The 14,569-nt window shown below is 45.6% G+C and overlaps 1 protein-coding gene across 19 annotated transcripts in view; it reads left to right on the forward strand.

The window, feature by feature from the left end:
- DTNA (dystrobrevin alpha) overlaps positions 1-14,569 on the forward strand; it is a 385,540-nt gene that overhangs the window by 297,469 nt on the left and 73,502 nt on the right. For all 19 annotated transcript variants that reach the window (XR_012121116.1, XM_073212753.1, XM_073212748.1 and 16 more), the window contains 2 exons: positions 7,475-7,560; positions 11,961-12,115. Coding sequence is in view for 18 of the 19 variants with exons in the window: in XM_073212753.1 (XP_073068854.1) it covers positions 7,475-7,560; positions 11,961-12,115 (241 nt within the window). In the remaining variant the exon portion in view is untranslated. The remainder of the gene's footprint in view (positions 1-7,474; positions 7,561-11,960; positions 12,116-14,569) is intronic.

A 14,569-nucleotide genomic window follows, 5' to 3' on the forward strand; every position in this document is an offset into this window, starting at 1 on the left:
AAGGATCTTGGTCATTATATCATAGTGCCTTAACATTCACCAGATCTGGGAGCTGGACTCTGCCAAGCAAATGGGGACCTGAAGTGAGGATCAAAGACTGCTTCCTTTGGTTGGGACCCCAGACCCAGACTCACCTCCACACACACACCCTCCCCAAGAACCATATTCCTCGCTTCTCTCCCCAAACAGCGCCTGGTCCCAGCACTTCTGCAGCCATATGCACCCAGCAGACCTGACCCACTTCCTGGTGGTGAGATCTCTCTGCCCTTTGGCCAAGGGGCCTCTTGGGAGGTACAACAAGTCACCACTGAGGGTGGTATATGGGATGCTCGGAGCTGGCCCCCATCTGTCTCTGAGCCTGGCCAATGTGTGTGCCCTGACCTCCTTCTGAAATGGCTGTGTCCTAGGAGGGGTCAGCCAGGGAGCTGCTACCAGCCGACCTCCGAGCCGACCCTGCTTCACCCAGACACCATTTCCTCCAGGGCCCTGGGGAACTGGGTGAGAAATGAGGCATGAGAAGGAGGGAGTGGGGGCTGAGCAGGACGAGGAATGTCAGGACACGCCTGGAGCCCTGAGCCAGCCCCTTCCTCTTGCCCCTGCTGGACACCCCAGGGTCGGCTTGCCTCCTGCCCACACTCACTGCAGGAGCCACTCCCTGGGACTCTCACCCTCAGAGTCCACGGACAGATCAGAGCAGCTTTTCCCTCACCTCTCATGTGTATCTCAGAGAGGAAAAAAACTTCCACTGCCTCAGTCCTGAGTAGGCAGCAGACAAGGGCAGGGCAGCACGACGGTACCATGTTACAAAATGAAAACAATTTTTTATTTCAACAGCTCGAATGAGATGGAATTGTTACCTTGAAAGTAATTCCAAAAAGTCTAACATGTGGCCTTTTGGAGAGGCTGGGTCAGAAGCTCTGGCCCCTGTGAAGCCTGCCACCCATCGTGGCCGAGGGGCCACCCTTCCCCAGGGCCCAAGCTTCCTGTGCATGACTCTGCTCTTATAAGGCACGTCTTGCTGCTGGTGTGACCGCCTCCCCAGCCACCGTAGGGCAGGGGCAGGACTGCTTCTCATTCTTGGTGTGCGCCGCACCGACGACACCCAGCTCAGAGTGAATGAAAAACCAGAGGCTGACTTTTCTTAGTCCGTGTCACCCTAATTTCTCTTCATTCTTTTTCTGAGATGAAGTCCTCCTTAATCCCCAACATATTACCAAGACTAGTGGGTCTAAGTTCACTCTGTCACCAGATTCATACCCCATATGTTTACTTGTGTTCTGCAGAGAAGAAAAGCAGACATTCATGGTTACTAGTGGGATGACCCTGTTCCCATGAGATTCACTGTACTTCTCTCTCTTCCTGCTTCCCTGGAAATACTAGCAAAAACATTAGTCTGTTGACTTGATCTCATTTCAATTCAGCAGACTTGTTCTTCACAGGTCAGTTCCTGTAGCATAGACTGTGTGACTGTGGCCTTGTTTTTAGCAACCATTATGTTGATACCTATTCAGCCACTCAAAGCTCATAGTAGAACATGATAAACATTAAAAAGAACAGTTATTTTCCTTTCTTCAGGAGTCAAACTATATTATTAATACCAATTCTCTAATGATAGTAATAATAGCCAAGATGTTCACAGCCAGCAGCCTTACTGGTTTGACTGTATAACTAAATTTTTCCAGTTAGAGTGAGTGATGAAGCTGAGACACAGGTTAAATAATCTGCAGATCACACAGCTTCATGTCGATTAGCTGAGGGAAGAAAATTGTTTTGCTTCCGGCATGAGTATAAGTTCAGCTCTATTTATGCTCTGTTTCATTTTTTTTAAATGAGAATTAATGTACTTTTTCCCCAGACTTATCTTCTTATCCCAATATATTATTATGCTCACATTCCTAAACCTTCCAGTTTGGGGTATTTAGACATATTTGACAATGCATATGAAAGAAGTATTTGGACTTAACAAATCTTACACTGTAGATTTTACAGTCGGTTTTATGACAGCCATCCAGCATGCTAAATCCATCCTATAATTGTCTTTCATGGAGAATACAAAAACCGTGTATTTTCCTCTCTGACAAACTGCACCTTGCTGAACATTCAATCATCCACTCCCACTGCCGAGCCTCCCAACACAATTCGCAGATGTGCGGCTATGAAATAATCCTGGCACTCTGCCAAAATCCTGCCACCTTTTGAGTTTTAAAAATGATTTTGATGTTTAATGCAAAATATACTATCAAGTACAAGCCACATTTTCACTTTTGAGGCTATATGGATGTGGAAGGACAAAGGAGAAGGAGAAGAGAGGCATAAAACCCAACGTTCTGCTCTTTTCTTTTAGTGTCTGTATGACTGAAACTATTATGTATTTCCCATAGTGTTTGCTTGGCTTGGGATTTTTTTTTCCTTACCACATTGTAAATTCAAGATATCCATGGAACATTCTCCTCTAGTCCCTAAAATTTTAGTCCAGTGCAAAATACTTTGTTTCAAGGTTCCTACATGTTACTGAAATGGAATCTCTTCCTGGAGAATCTTCACAGTTGCAGACAAATTGAGCACCCCTTAATGTCAGATTTATTCTTTGGATGAGTGATAGATGGAAGCCCCTGGCAGTAAGGAGACCTGTCAACAGTACTGGTGCTTTCCATTCTGAAGCAGGTCCTGGCAAACCAGACCCAGTGCTGTAAGGAATTCTTCCCGGATGTTCTGTTAGCAGTACGGGGAGCCCAAAGATATGCCAGGGCCAGATAAGAGGTCTCCATCTGTTCACGTGTTAACCTCACTATCCCCAAAACGAGTAGGTATGTATGTGACCACCTGTAAATTCAAGGCATCATGTGACAGCACAATCACATATTAAGGGCCGTAAAGTCCATCTTTGTGATTTTGCTCAAACACTAAATATTACTCAACCTAAACCTTAAGGGGTCAGAAAGTTTATTTTGCTTGTGCATTCATTAATTTAGCTAACAGTGAGAGCTTGCGATGTGCTGGGTACCAGGCGAGGCTGGGGATGATACATGAGTAAGAGGAGGCACCTGCCCTTTGTAAAAATGTGCTACATTAACATTAACTGGTCTTGATTCTTTCTTCCCAGGAGACTATGAGCAAATGGAGGGTAGGAGTTACATCTTATTCACCTTTATATCCCAACCTCTGAGGCATTGCCAATAAATATCTACTGAGCTATTAAATGAGTGATCCATGTGAACAAAATGAATTCCCCATAAAGAATTTGTTATGACAGAGACATGTTGTGGAAGCCAGAGGAGGAAGCTATTCCATTAATTAATCCACCAAAATGTGTGAGAAAGAGCAGTTTGACCGCTGTGCTTTTCAAAATGCTTACCAAGTGCTTTTGTAAAATATGTTGGTTTAAGAAGAGCTTCTGGTTTGACTGCTCTTCCTTAGAGAAGTAATTCCTCTGGCCAGTTCAGAAAAGAATCCATCAAAATTTAAATCTCACCTTTGAGGAGCTGAAATTTATCCTGGTACCCTGAACTTCAACAGGAGGCTCTGTTGGCAACTTAGAGAAAACGTACTATTCTGTTCCCAGTCCAGCCTAGCACCCAAATCTATCAGCATCTAACTCACTGTTTTCCTTTCATGTCAAAAGCAGATTTCCCCTCCCAGACATTTCCCTAAAAATAATATCTTTTTAGTTAAAAAGAAATTTGTGCATCTCTTTGTGCTCCTGGAAAACTAAGCCCAGCACAATGCAGTCAATCAGTTTTTATTATGAGTGAAGCTTTTAAGTAATCTGTGTTTTTAAGGCAGACACTCTACAAATCTCCATTTGTATTTTGACCAAATGGAAGTGCTTTCCTGTTTCCGTTTTCAATCAGTCACCTCTTAGGGAAATTTGAAAATTTTCAGAGTAAGAAAACAAAATAAATATAAATGAAAATAAAAGATACATTGTGAACAATTTCAGTTCGTGCTTTTGATAATTTGCTGGCTCTCTTAAATACCCTTTTCGGTATTAATTATCAGTTTAACGATTTGATTGATTTTTTTGACACCAACCTAGACCAGTAAAGTCTGTGTAAGCAACGATAATTGTCTTAAAAACAGAGTGTATCCCATTACGCAAAAAAAAAGTAGTGCAAAAAAAGAATCAAGTGTTTATTATGCACTGTGTTCTCATTCTACAATGAAGGGAAAATACTTAAAATAAGTAAAATTTTTACTTCAAAAATAAAATTACTCCTTTTATAACAGAGGCTTATAGTTAAGTTTAAACCCCTGCTGTACCCTTTACTCTGCGGGAGATTCACCGGCGCCAGCGGCGCCCACGGGCCCGGAGGAGCCAGCGCGCGGGTCCCCTAAGGCGGCTGCACTGCACCTCCTGCCGGTGCCCCTGGGCGCTGCTCCCGCACGTGGCGCCCCACGCTGCGGCCCCTCAGCACGCTCGCGGGGTCCGCCGAGATGGGGGCGCTGGAGCAACGCCGCTTCCCTTCTTGTTCGCACAGACCCTGGAGCCTCTGCCGTGCAGCCTCGGGGCCCCGACACCCACCTCCGGGGCACCGAGGGCGCTTCTCCCCAGCGGCGGCCCCCGATGGGCACAGCGCCTCCACGCGGCCGACCGCTTCCCTGCTCCTGGCGTTGTCGATATGCCTGTTCTTTTTTCACAAAAAACAGGAACCCTGACCCCAAGGTAACTAAGTACTGGCCTTTGCTATGGAATCTTGTCAAAGGCCTTCCGGAATTCTTTCTCCTTCCTCATTTTCTTCATTCTGTGTTATGCTCTGACAATGTCCCTAAGAAGATCCGCTGGTGTCTAAGCCTGTGGAGCCCATTCCCCTTGTGGACCCTCACTGCCGTTGCCCCTTGGCCTCCTCCAGGGGGTATCCGGTTCCAGGTTGAGCGAGGCTGCCCCCACCTGGTATGGCCGTGCTCACTGCATCCACCTTCCTGCATCCTTACCCCCAGGGGTCACATCTGCAATCTGCACAGGAGCTTGCCTAGCATCACATTACGAGGGCCTAATCTCACCCTTCAGTTCCTGCAAAACTCTCACTGAGCTTCCCTCCGCTCGGTGATTCATCTAGATTCATTGCATCAGTTTGGCAGAGTAGCTCTGATCGGCCCCTGTGGGATATAGCAGCATGAATCTTGCATTTCCAGGAACAGTGCAGGACTGGTGATCTCCCAAAGATCTTCCTTAAAAGCTAAGGTTTGAGGTTTCAGCCATGAGCTGTCCTCACTTCATCCTCTGAGGAACTCTCTCCTCCACATCGTCTGTGGTCTGTCCTCCGTGTTGAGTCAGACCGTCTCTGATGGCTTTGAGAGGCTTGCACTGCTCTCAAAGTCTCGCCTGTAATGCTCCTCATTCCCTTTGCATTTTGAAGGTTACGTTATTGCTGTGTGACTCCTGTTATTTCACACTTTGTAGACTTTCCTGTTCTCATTATTTGAGCCATGTTTCAGCTTAGGAAAAGAAGCTTAATTGTTTACTAAAATAAATTTTTGATACTTCTAGTCACCCCTGCAATTGGGAATGTAGGGACCATGGAATAATTTTGAAAGAGGTGGTTTTTACAGAATCATTGCATTTATATTATAGCTGTCTGTCTAAAATTAGTTAACAACTTAGTGAGTGGTCATTCTAGGGGTACCTATTATCATTAATAGACATTAATTAATGATTTCTTAATCATTGTTCACTGTGTGAGACAAAGTGCAAGGCGCTGGGACTCTAACTGATTCGGGACGTGGTCTCTGCCCCCAGGGGTCTCACGGCCGGATTCGGCTTGCCTGAAGGCATGTGGACAGATCGAGGTCCCCCAGGTGATCGGTGCCAAGTAATAGGGGAAAGTGAGCAGGGGAACCATGGCCACCACGTCCGCGGGGAAGCTGCTTGCATCACGGAGTGAATGAGGGCACCGAGCTGAGGCTTGAGTCGGGGGAGAGTCGCGGGCAGGCGGTGGTGGGCAGAGCAGGGCACTGAACGGCAAGACTAGTGCGTGGAGGGCAGTGCAAACTGCAGCAGAGGAGGCTGAGAAGACAAATAAGGTTACAACCATATCCTGGAGGCAGTAAGCATTTTAAATAATGAAATAATACAGTCAGATTTGTGGTACCAGTGTGCAAGCAGAGAGATCATTTAAGAAGTTATACAGTGTTAAAGCCGATGGAGGCAACGGCAGACGGGAAGCACGCGCTGGGCATGATGGACCATTTGGAGGCACACCTGAGTCCCTAGAACGTTTATTAAGGTGGTAGTGAATTAAGGAAGAGCAGCAGGTCAAGGGTGACCCCTCTCCCAGGGTTCATTTTGGGTAAATGACGACCAGAGAGGGACTTCCGAAGGAATAGGCCACTGGTCAGCTGGCCTGACTGTTAAGGGGCTTTGTAAAGATAATGAGTTCTGCTTTGACCATGCTGGGTTTGACATGGGATATTCAAGTAAAGATTTCCAATAAAGAATTGGATAAGACTGGTGCTCAGCTTTAGAAATATAAATGGGAGGGCCGCTAGCATAAGGTTCAGTCAGCTTTGCACCCGGCTAGCTGTATTTCAGGCACTGTGCTGAGAGGTGAACAGCAGGCGCTCTCTCTCCCAAGTCAGTGAGGAGCAAAGACACGGTATTTGTTAAATCTTATTCTTCTGGAATGTTAGATATATGAATCTTACTCCTGTAAAGACTTTGTACACAAAACTCTTGTCAGTACAGACTTCACTTACCTTTCAGACACATTCTAATTTTAAATAACTCCTTTGACCGCCTTGGAGAGCAGCAGCTGTCGGCACAGTGAGCTACTGATAGGACCACCTAAACGTTGATTCCAGCTGGAAGGGGACGTGGCTGAAACCCTCAGGCAGTGAGCCCTTTACACGGCACTGTGCGAAGGCTGAACCAGTTACCATTCCCATATCAGTGACAGCTGGGCAGGTCTTCTGTCGTTCAGGAAAAGCAGGATGACTTTGCCCCTTTAGAAGCCCTCCCTTTGACAAGCAAACACATCATAAGCACAGCTGACATGTGGGTAGAAAATGATGGCTGAAAAAAGGTGTGATGGAAAAGCCCCCATAGTTACTGCAGCGAACTGGGGAATTCTCTGACAAAAAAAAAGATTTTCCTAAAGCCTTGTTTAAATAAATTACAGAGACTGTGTACTCATCATGCATAAAGTTGCTTTAGGAAACTCAAAGGGAAAGCACGTTATGCCATTTCAATCCATAGTCAAATAGGACATGTCTCTCCAACTGTCAGTTCGGGCTTTGAGCAACTGACACATACACAGAGTCACTTAAGGATTCTGTTATGTCTTGAAAAAAGGAAATATTGAATAGACAGTTTCTCGGAAATGTATGTTGAACTGTGCTCACAACCTTTTCTAGGGTGGCTGTGCTCACATAATGCATGCAGCTCTGTGGCCTACGATTACTACAAAACAGAAAATGTCAAACCGCATTGTGGAAAGTTCTCCAAATAACATCTTTTTTTCCCAATTATCTTAAACAGGGAAGGCCATGGTAAAATTTCAATATTTGCTGTCAAAATGGCGTTAGCCACATTGTGTGGAGGGAAGATCATGGACAAATTAAGATGTAAGGTATTCGTTGCATGTCTCTTTGTTCCCCCTCCCATTTTCTGCACCTTCCTCTCCCCGTTCCCGCCCACTTGTGACTTTCCTTGTTCCTTAAGAGTTGTTTGAAATATGACCCTCACTGATTTTTTATTTTGTCTGAGAAATATTTCTTATTCTGTAAATGCTAATGAAATGAATGTTTTCCTCCTAATTATTATTATTATTATTATTATTTATAACCTGTTGAGTGTCAACTAGACTGTGATTAAAGTGAGATATGCATCCTTTAAAGGTCACTGTGCTGTCCTGCCCTACAGGCATGTTCCATCAGCATAGGGCACAAACTCTGGGCCATGGTTAGGTCCCCCAAAGCCAGCTCCTGCCACACCCTCCCATCCTTTGCAGCCCAGTCACTGGGAGCTGCAAGGTCCCAAGCAGACATTGCTGGGACTGGCACGGAGATGGCACAAGTGGAGTGCTGTCTGAGAATTACCGGGGTTCCAATGAAAACACGACAGCTGAAGTGGTGAGTGAGGAGAGGCCTTTTATGTACATTTTGTCACTAAATGGGGTAGTTTTTAACCTACAAAGAGTGAGAGTTTGTTTTAGGTAAAGAAGCTGAGATTCAGAGTTGGAGTGAAGTAGGTCACATAGGTAAGATGGTGCTAGGAGTTGAACCCTCACTTTTTTCCCTACACCAGTTGTTCTCAAATTTTAAGACGTATAAAATCACTGGGCAGGCTATTTAAAACATAGATCTCTGGGTCCTACTCCCAGAATTTCTGATTCAGAAGGTATAGCTGGGGAAAGGGGCCAGAATTTTCATTTCTAACTATTTTTGTGTAATGTATATGCTACTGTTTGAAAGAAAAATTTTCCATTTCACCCTTTCCCTGCCCTAAATATTAGGAGTTCAGGTTATAATGCTGTGGAAAGAGCACTGTCACAGGAACTGGGAATCCTGGGTTGTAATCCAGCTTTGTGACTAATTAGCTGAGTCATTCCCTGACAGATACATCGCTTGTTTAATCCTCAGCTTCTTTCTCCATCCCAGATTTGGGGATCTTGTTGGATCCCTGTAGGGTCCCTCCTCCCTGTGGTCGTCTGTGATCACACCCTCTAAGCTCTCTCTTGCTTCTTGATGCACTAGGAGGGAAAGCACGACAGAGATACAGAAAAAAGCCCCTTGTTCCGTTGAATTTCCCCAGACATGCTCCAAGGCAGAGCCATGTCAGTGGACCGCAAACAAGAGGAAGGCACGTGGAAACCCCGCACTGCCGTCCTCCTTCCCGCCTTCCAGGAACCCCTCTCGTGGCCCCGCCAGAGGCAGAGGAGAGGGGCCCAGGCAGACTTCTCAAGGACCAGCTTAGTTTCACTTTAGCCTGAAAGATATCAGAAGTTAAAACTACCTCCGTTCTTGATTGAGGATGGTAGTTACATAAAACAGTGATGGAACCAATTTCCTTTTTCTTATTAAAAAAAAAAAAAAACAGCTTCAGAGTAATTCCAGAGGCATTTCCTTCCAGGTTAGGCTGGGAAGAGAAAGTTCAGCAAAATGGACCCAGACAGAACAGGCTCCAGAGGCCCTGCCTGCTGACCTCAGGCCGCCAGTGGCCACATATGCTGAGGACATTAGATAAATGTGAGAAACATTCCCAAATATTCAATATTATATTAATAGCTCCCTGGATTAAAGGGTCCCATGCTAAAATGAGTTTGAGGAAAACTGAGAGAACCAGAATGCAGAGCCTTTCATGAACCAGGTCAATTCTGTGCCCTCGAAGATCCAGTTCTCCATCTTCCTACTCAGCTTTCTGGAGCATCAGACTTACCCTCCTCCTGGGGGAAAGGTGGGCAGAGCACCTGCAGGAGGCACAGCTCACTTCAGAGGCCCGCCAGCCCTTCAGTCTCATTGCCCTGGGGTATCACGGACCAGTTACTGGTGGTAGGACCCCTGCCACCCTCTGGGCTGGACGGTCTGACTGCCCGTGCCGGTCATGGGGTGACACCCCGTCACCTCCTGGACTGGGAGGGCTGCTGCTTTCCTGAGCCCAGGAAGAAACTTGGGGAATAAAGGTGAAGGGAATGGTTGTTAGGTAAGCAATGAACATGATCTGCACAGTTTCAAAGTCAACATATAACAAAGGTTTTGAGTAGATCTTTACCAATCATTAAACTCCTGTGGTCCTTGCAAGTGTGGGAATTCAAAGCAAACACTGTACCTGCCCCAGGGCTGTGTCCTCACCCGATCCCGTCACCCACTGAAGGACCCAGTCAGTGAGTACAGCATGCGTGCTGTCTCGTGGCAGGAGCAAACCCTCTCCAGAAGCAGCAGATATGCGTCCCATTGGAGAGAAACTTCTCCAGTCTGACAAAATGAGCTTCCCCGTGTCACAGATTCTGTGGAGAACAGTGTGGTGTTGGCACGCCATGCTGCTCTCCCCCGAGGTGGGCCTGACTAAGGAGCCACTCTATATACTTACCCAGAAGGCAGGTCCGGTGGCTTCCCGGTGAGCCGGTCGGAAGCACATTGACCAGAACACTAGCAGTTTCACTGGAAGAACCTCCAGTGAACTTTCAAAATGTTAGTGAAAAATGAATATCCTTAGTCACCAACATTTCCTGTTTCAGTGATAGTCATGAGCCAGATGAGCAAACACGGGCCAGTCCCCCAGGCAGCAGGGCTGCCTCCTGCCCTGCAGGATTGTGAGGTTTCTCTAGTATTTAATAACAGGCAAAAGTAATGATTCTGTGTGTTGCTTTTGTAGTGAGAAAAAGTAAAATAAAAGGTACGGAATTTCTCAGGATCCAAGGATTTTGTTTTCCCTTCTATAAGTACTAATTTTTAAGCCCAGTGCCAGCTGTGTTGTCAGAAAGTTTTTCTGTTTGTGTGCATCCTCAGAGACCTCTCATTTCTTGGAAGCCCAAGTGGCCATTGAGAGCACTGCGCTTTAATCCCCAGGACCCAAGCTTCTTGGGCTAGTCACTAGCAGAGCTCCAGCCACACAAATGAGTTCAGTATCAGTTGTGCTGTTCGTGCTCCTCTGCCTTTGCTCGGGAGACACTGAGTTCTTCCAGGTGGAGGCTTGGATGAACCTGGAATATCCAGGCCTCGAAGGTCACAGGTGACCCAGTGTGGTGGGCCAGCCTGCCCAGCAAGGGGAAAAGAAAGGGGGTTTCTTTTCCCCTTTCCATTGGAATTCTTGAGTTTCTACATTTGGATTTACATAAGAGTTCTTGTGCTGTTGGCAACCTTTAATTTTTTTTCACTTGTTATAATGAAACATAAGAGATAAAATCCACTAGGTAAGCAGCATTGTGAAGGTGGATGAGAACAACATTAATATTGTTGCTCAGGTAGAAATTCTATAACCTCATAATGGATACACTATTTGAAGCACAGCAGAAATCCTGTATTATTGGAGTATTAAAGAAAGCAAGAGCCAATTCACATCCTCAAAACATAATCCAATAGAAGACTTTAATATACTTAACGTCTGACTGCAGTGTAAAAACAATGTCCTCAGGTTACATTTTGAACCTTAAAAATGAAGCCCAAATGAACAGAGATAGCACAGTGCATTTACAACGGTTAATCCCAGCAGCTGTGCAGCCTGTTCGGTCCAGCATGGGAGCTATGCAACCCTTTCATTCCAATAGTGGTTTCCACAGAAGGGTTACACTTCCTTGGGAAATTTTGCCACTAATATTCATTAAGAGTACACAGTGGCAGACGCTGAAGAGCAGAGGCTCAGTGAAACCATGCACTCTGCTGAGAAGAACCTGGGACTTTACCTTGTTGGTCATGCACAAGGCCAGGCCCCATGGACATCCCAAGTCAGATGGCCCTTCCCTGTGGTCCAGGTGCCTTCCACCCAGAACACTGCGGTTTACAGGAAGCTTTCTGCTTCTGTGAGAAGTTAATCAAGTATTTCTGTTACATCTTCATCCCCATTCTGTCATTTCTCAATATCTTAAACTGAAAACCAAGAGTTATATAGATGGTTATATAGATGGATAAATAGCTCTACACACACACACATACACACATATTGGAGTAAATTTTTCATTATGCGTTTCAAATGAAGTCAGCGTATTTCTCATATATGCAAAAATTCCCCCCCATAGAGTTATATACAAGTTGATAACTGGCCTCAAAATAAAAATGTGATGTTCTCTGTCTTGTCAGAATATGCTAATTTTACCCAAATTGCTAGTTAATGCCATGTGCTAAGACTGTCTGCAAAAAACACCCAAGGAAACATCGTGCCAGGAATATTTCAGCATAAAAATGAACTTTCATGTTATTGTTCCATAAAAAATTGTTCTGTCGCATGTTTGTCTGCAGCAAGTGGGCTGAGCTAAAGTCGTGGGCATGCTCGCATGGTGGATAGACGCCTGCTTTTTTCCTCCCACCAGATATTTTCTCGATGATTTCTGACTCCAGTGGGGTGATGGTTTATGGACGCTATGACCAGTTCCTACAGGAAGTTCTCAAACTGCCCACAGCAGTTTTTGAAGGCCCTTCATTTGGTTACACGGAACAGGCGGCTAGATCCTGCTTCTCTCAGCAGGTAGGAAAAACATGGGTTTTTCTCCTTCTGTATGTCACTCTGAGTCACTACAGTGTATCTTCCAGCCTCACACAAATGCCCCCTGAGCCAGGATCTGAACTCATCACACCTGTTGGCAATAATAGGTGTGTTTCCTGACCCTGAGCCAGGCACCTTGCTGAATTCTTTAGTGTCCATAGTGTTACTGCGCTGCACCTCAAGGGCTGAGTTGTCACGACCTCATGTGTCTGGTCTGACTCCGTACCAGGCCTCTCCCATGTGTAGCAGTGAAGGCAGCCACAGAGTCAGAACCTGCCACACACCATCTGGAAGGCCCGGACCAGCACAGACAGCTGCCTCAGTTTCATGACATCCATTTGTGGTTCGGGGACATGTTTTAACTGGGGGACATGCAAGTCCCCCAGGGGAGCTGCTGTTCGCAGACCCTCATTGTTTATACCTGCCTGTTGTGCTGTAAGTCCACAAGTCTGGCAACATGTCCTAGCATAGCACAGTGGTACTTTCAATTCCGTAAACTGAAGTTTTGTTGACAATTTAAAAAAAAAATCCAAACTAAGCAAGTGTCCTTTCTAAAAGGATCCCTTAAATAAGATATCAGTGCCTAGCAGCCACTGAAAAACCTGCATTTATGTCCACTGGTAAACTGCATCAGTCTGTTACCTGGTTACTGAGGTGCCTCAGACATCCCCGAGGTCGTGGATCATGCGGAATCACAAATGTATCCATGAATCAGTAGAAGGGATGGTTTGATACACTACGTGCCAGCTCCAGCCTGTGTTTCCCACCAGGAAGCCTGTGGACCCTCCCCAGTTCCCACCCCCAGGCTGACTTCTGTGCCCTCCCCGCCCACCACCAGAGCCTGCCCCTCTTTAGAGCTGCCTTCCCACCAGAGCCTGCCCCTCTTTAGAGCTGCCTTCCCAGATGTGACCTCACGGTGCCTTCTTCTGTACACCTTCACTCAGAACTTCTCACCCAAGTCCTGCTGACTCCAGGACAGCAGTTTCTAGAAGTTTCTCAGATCTCTTTCCTCCTCCTCATCTATTGCCTGACCTTAACCTCCAAACTGATCTCTTTGCCTCTGAATTTGATGTGTACTTTTGTTGTATTTATTTGTTGTATTGCATTCCCCACTGCGTTCCAAACTATTTCAGAGCCTTACTACAAAAAGACCTTTTAGGAGGCCCTCAAAACACACAGTAAAACAGGATGAAAACACAGAGCAAACACGAGGGAAACTTCCTTTCTAATTGCTCCACACAGTGCCCCACGTGGAGGGCCACACTCCCACTTAGCAGCCTGCATCACCCGCAGAATAAATGGAATTTCGTGTCAGACGCCGTGAGCTCTCCTCCCCTGCTCCAGCTTGCGCCTCCACCCCCAAGGGGTCCTCTACCCACTTCCCCCCAAGCCCCTGCCCCGCTGGGCATGCCTCTGCATGGCTCCTCCATCGCCAGCTCCTCCTTCTTGCCAAAGGTCACTTTTGGCCAAGACTTCAAACCTCCTATCTTCACCATCTTTATATCCTGGAAAGGTGATTTTCCGGCCCCATAAAAGGCACAACACAAATGCTCACTGTACTGAACCTCACCGATCGGAGAGCCAGCAAGACTCACTGGAACTAACGTTTAAGGACATTGGTTGTCTCAAGACACCCATCGAGTGACCCACCTTTGTTCAGCTACCCAGCTTTCCAGCTTTCCTCACAGCTTCCTAAACACGTGGGTCCATGTGTTTTTGTAGTGCTTAGTAATTCAGAGAACTGGCGCTGGTTATGCCTTACAACAGCCCTGCAAGCTAGTGAGGTTTTTAGCACGTAAGGCCACGCGAGTGGGTGTGGGGGCCTGGGTCTCTGGCGATGGCCCCCCGACCCCAGTTCCAGTCTGTTAGCATCCCTGTGGCATTTTGTTTTGTGCTTTGTGCAGACAGTCAACCCAAGGAATTGTGACCACATGTTACATGGATTCACTCTATCAGAGAAACAAAAATAATTGTATTAGTGCTGAATTCTTAGATTTTAGGTAGTGAATTGTAGAATCCTCAGTAAATTCATTAATGCCTCAGAATACTTCTTATTCAAAATTAACTAGAATAATAGGACCTTTAAGAGAACTTAATAGTACCTGTATTTTCAAAAATATTTATATATGATGTTGCTATTACTCAAAATTCCTTTTGAAGTATCCTGTAGACTTTCTCAATTTTATAATCTTTAATATATCCTCAATGGTGAGAAATTTACATATGCTGAAATCAGAATATATTTCTGAAAACTTCCAGGCGTAATTTTTAACCAGTATGATGAATGGTCAAAATTAATAAGTGATTTTTAAGTACAAAAAGAGGCAATATGAATTAAAATAAGACCAATTTACTTTTATGCCTCATAAACTGGCTATAACAGCAGTTTGAGTAATAAAATTCTAAAATTGTTTGAATTGCTCCTTTGCAAAAAGT

The sequence above is a fragment of the Manis javanica genome, chromosome 9, assembly GCF_040802235.1.
Source record: "Manis javanica isolate MJ-LG chromosome 9, MJ_LKY, whole genome shotgun sequence".
NCBI lineage: Eukaryota > Metazoa > Chordata > Mammalia > Pholidota > Manidae > Manis > Manis javanica.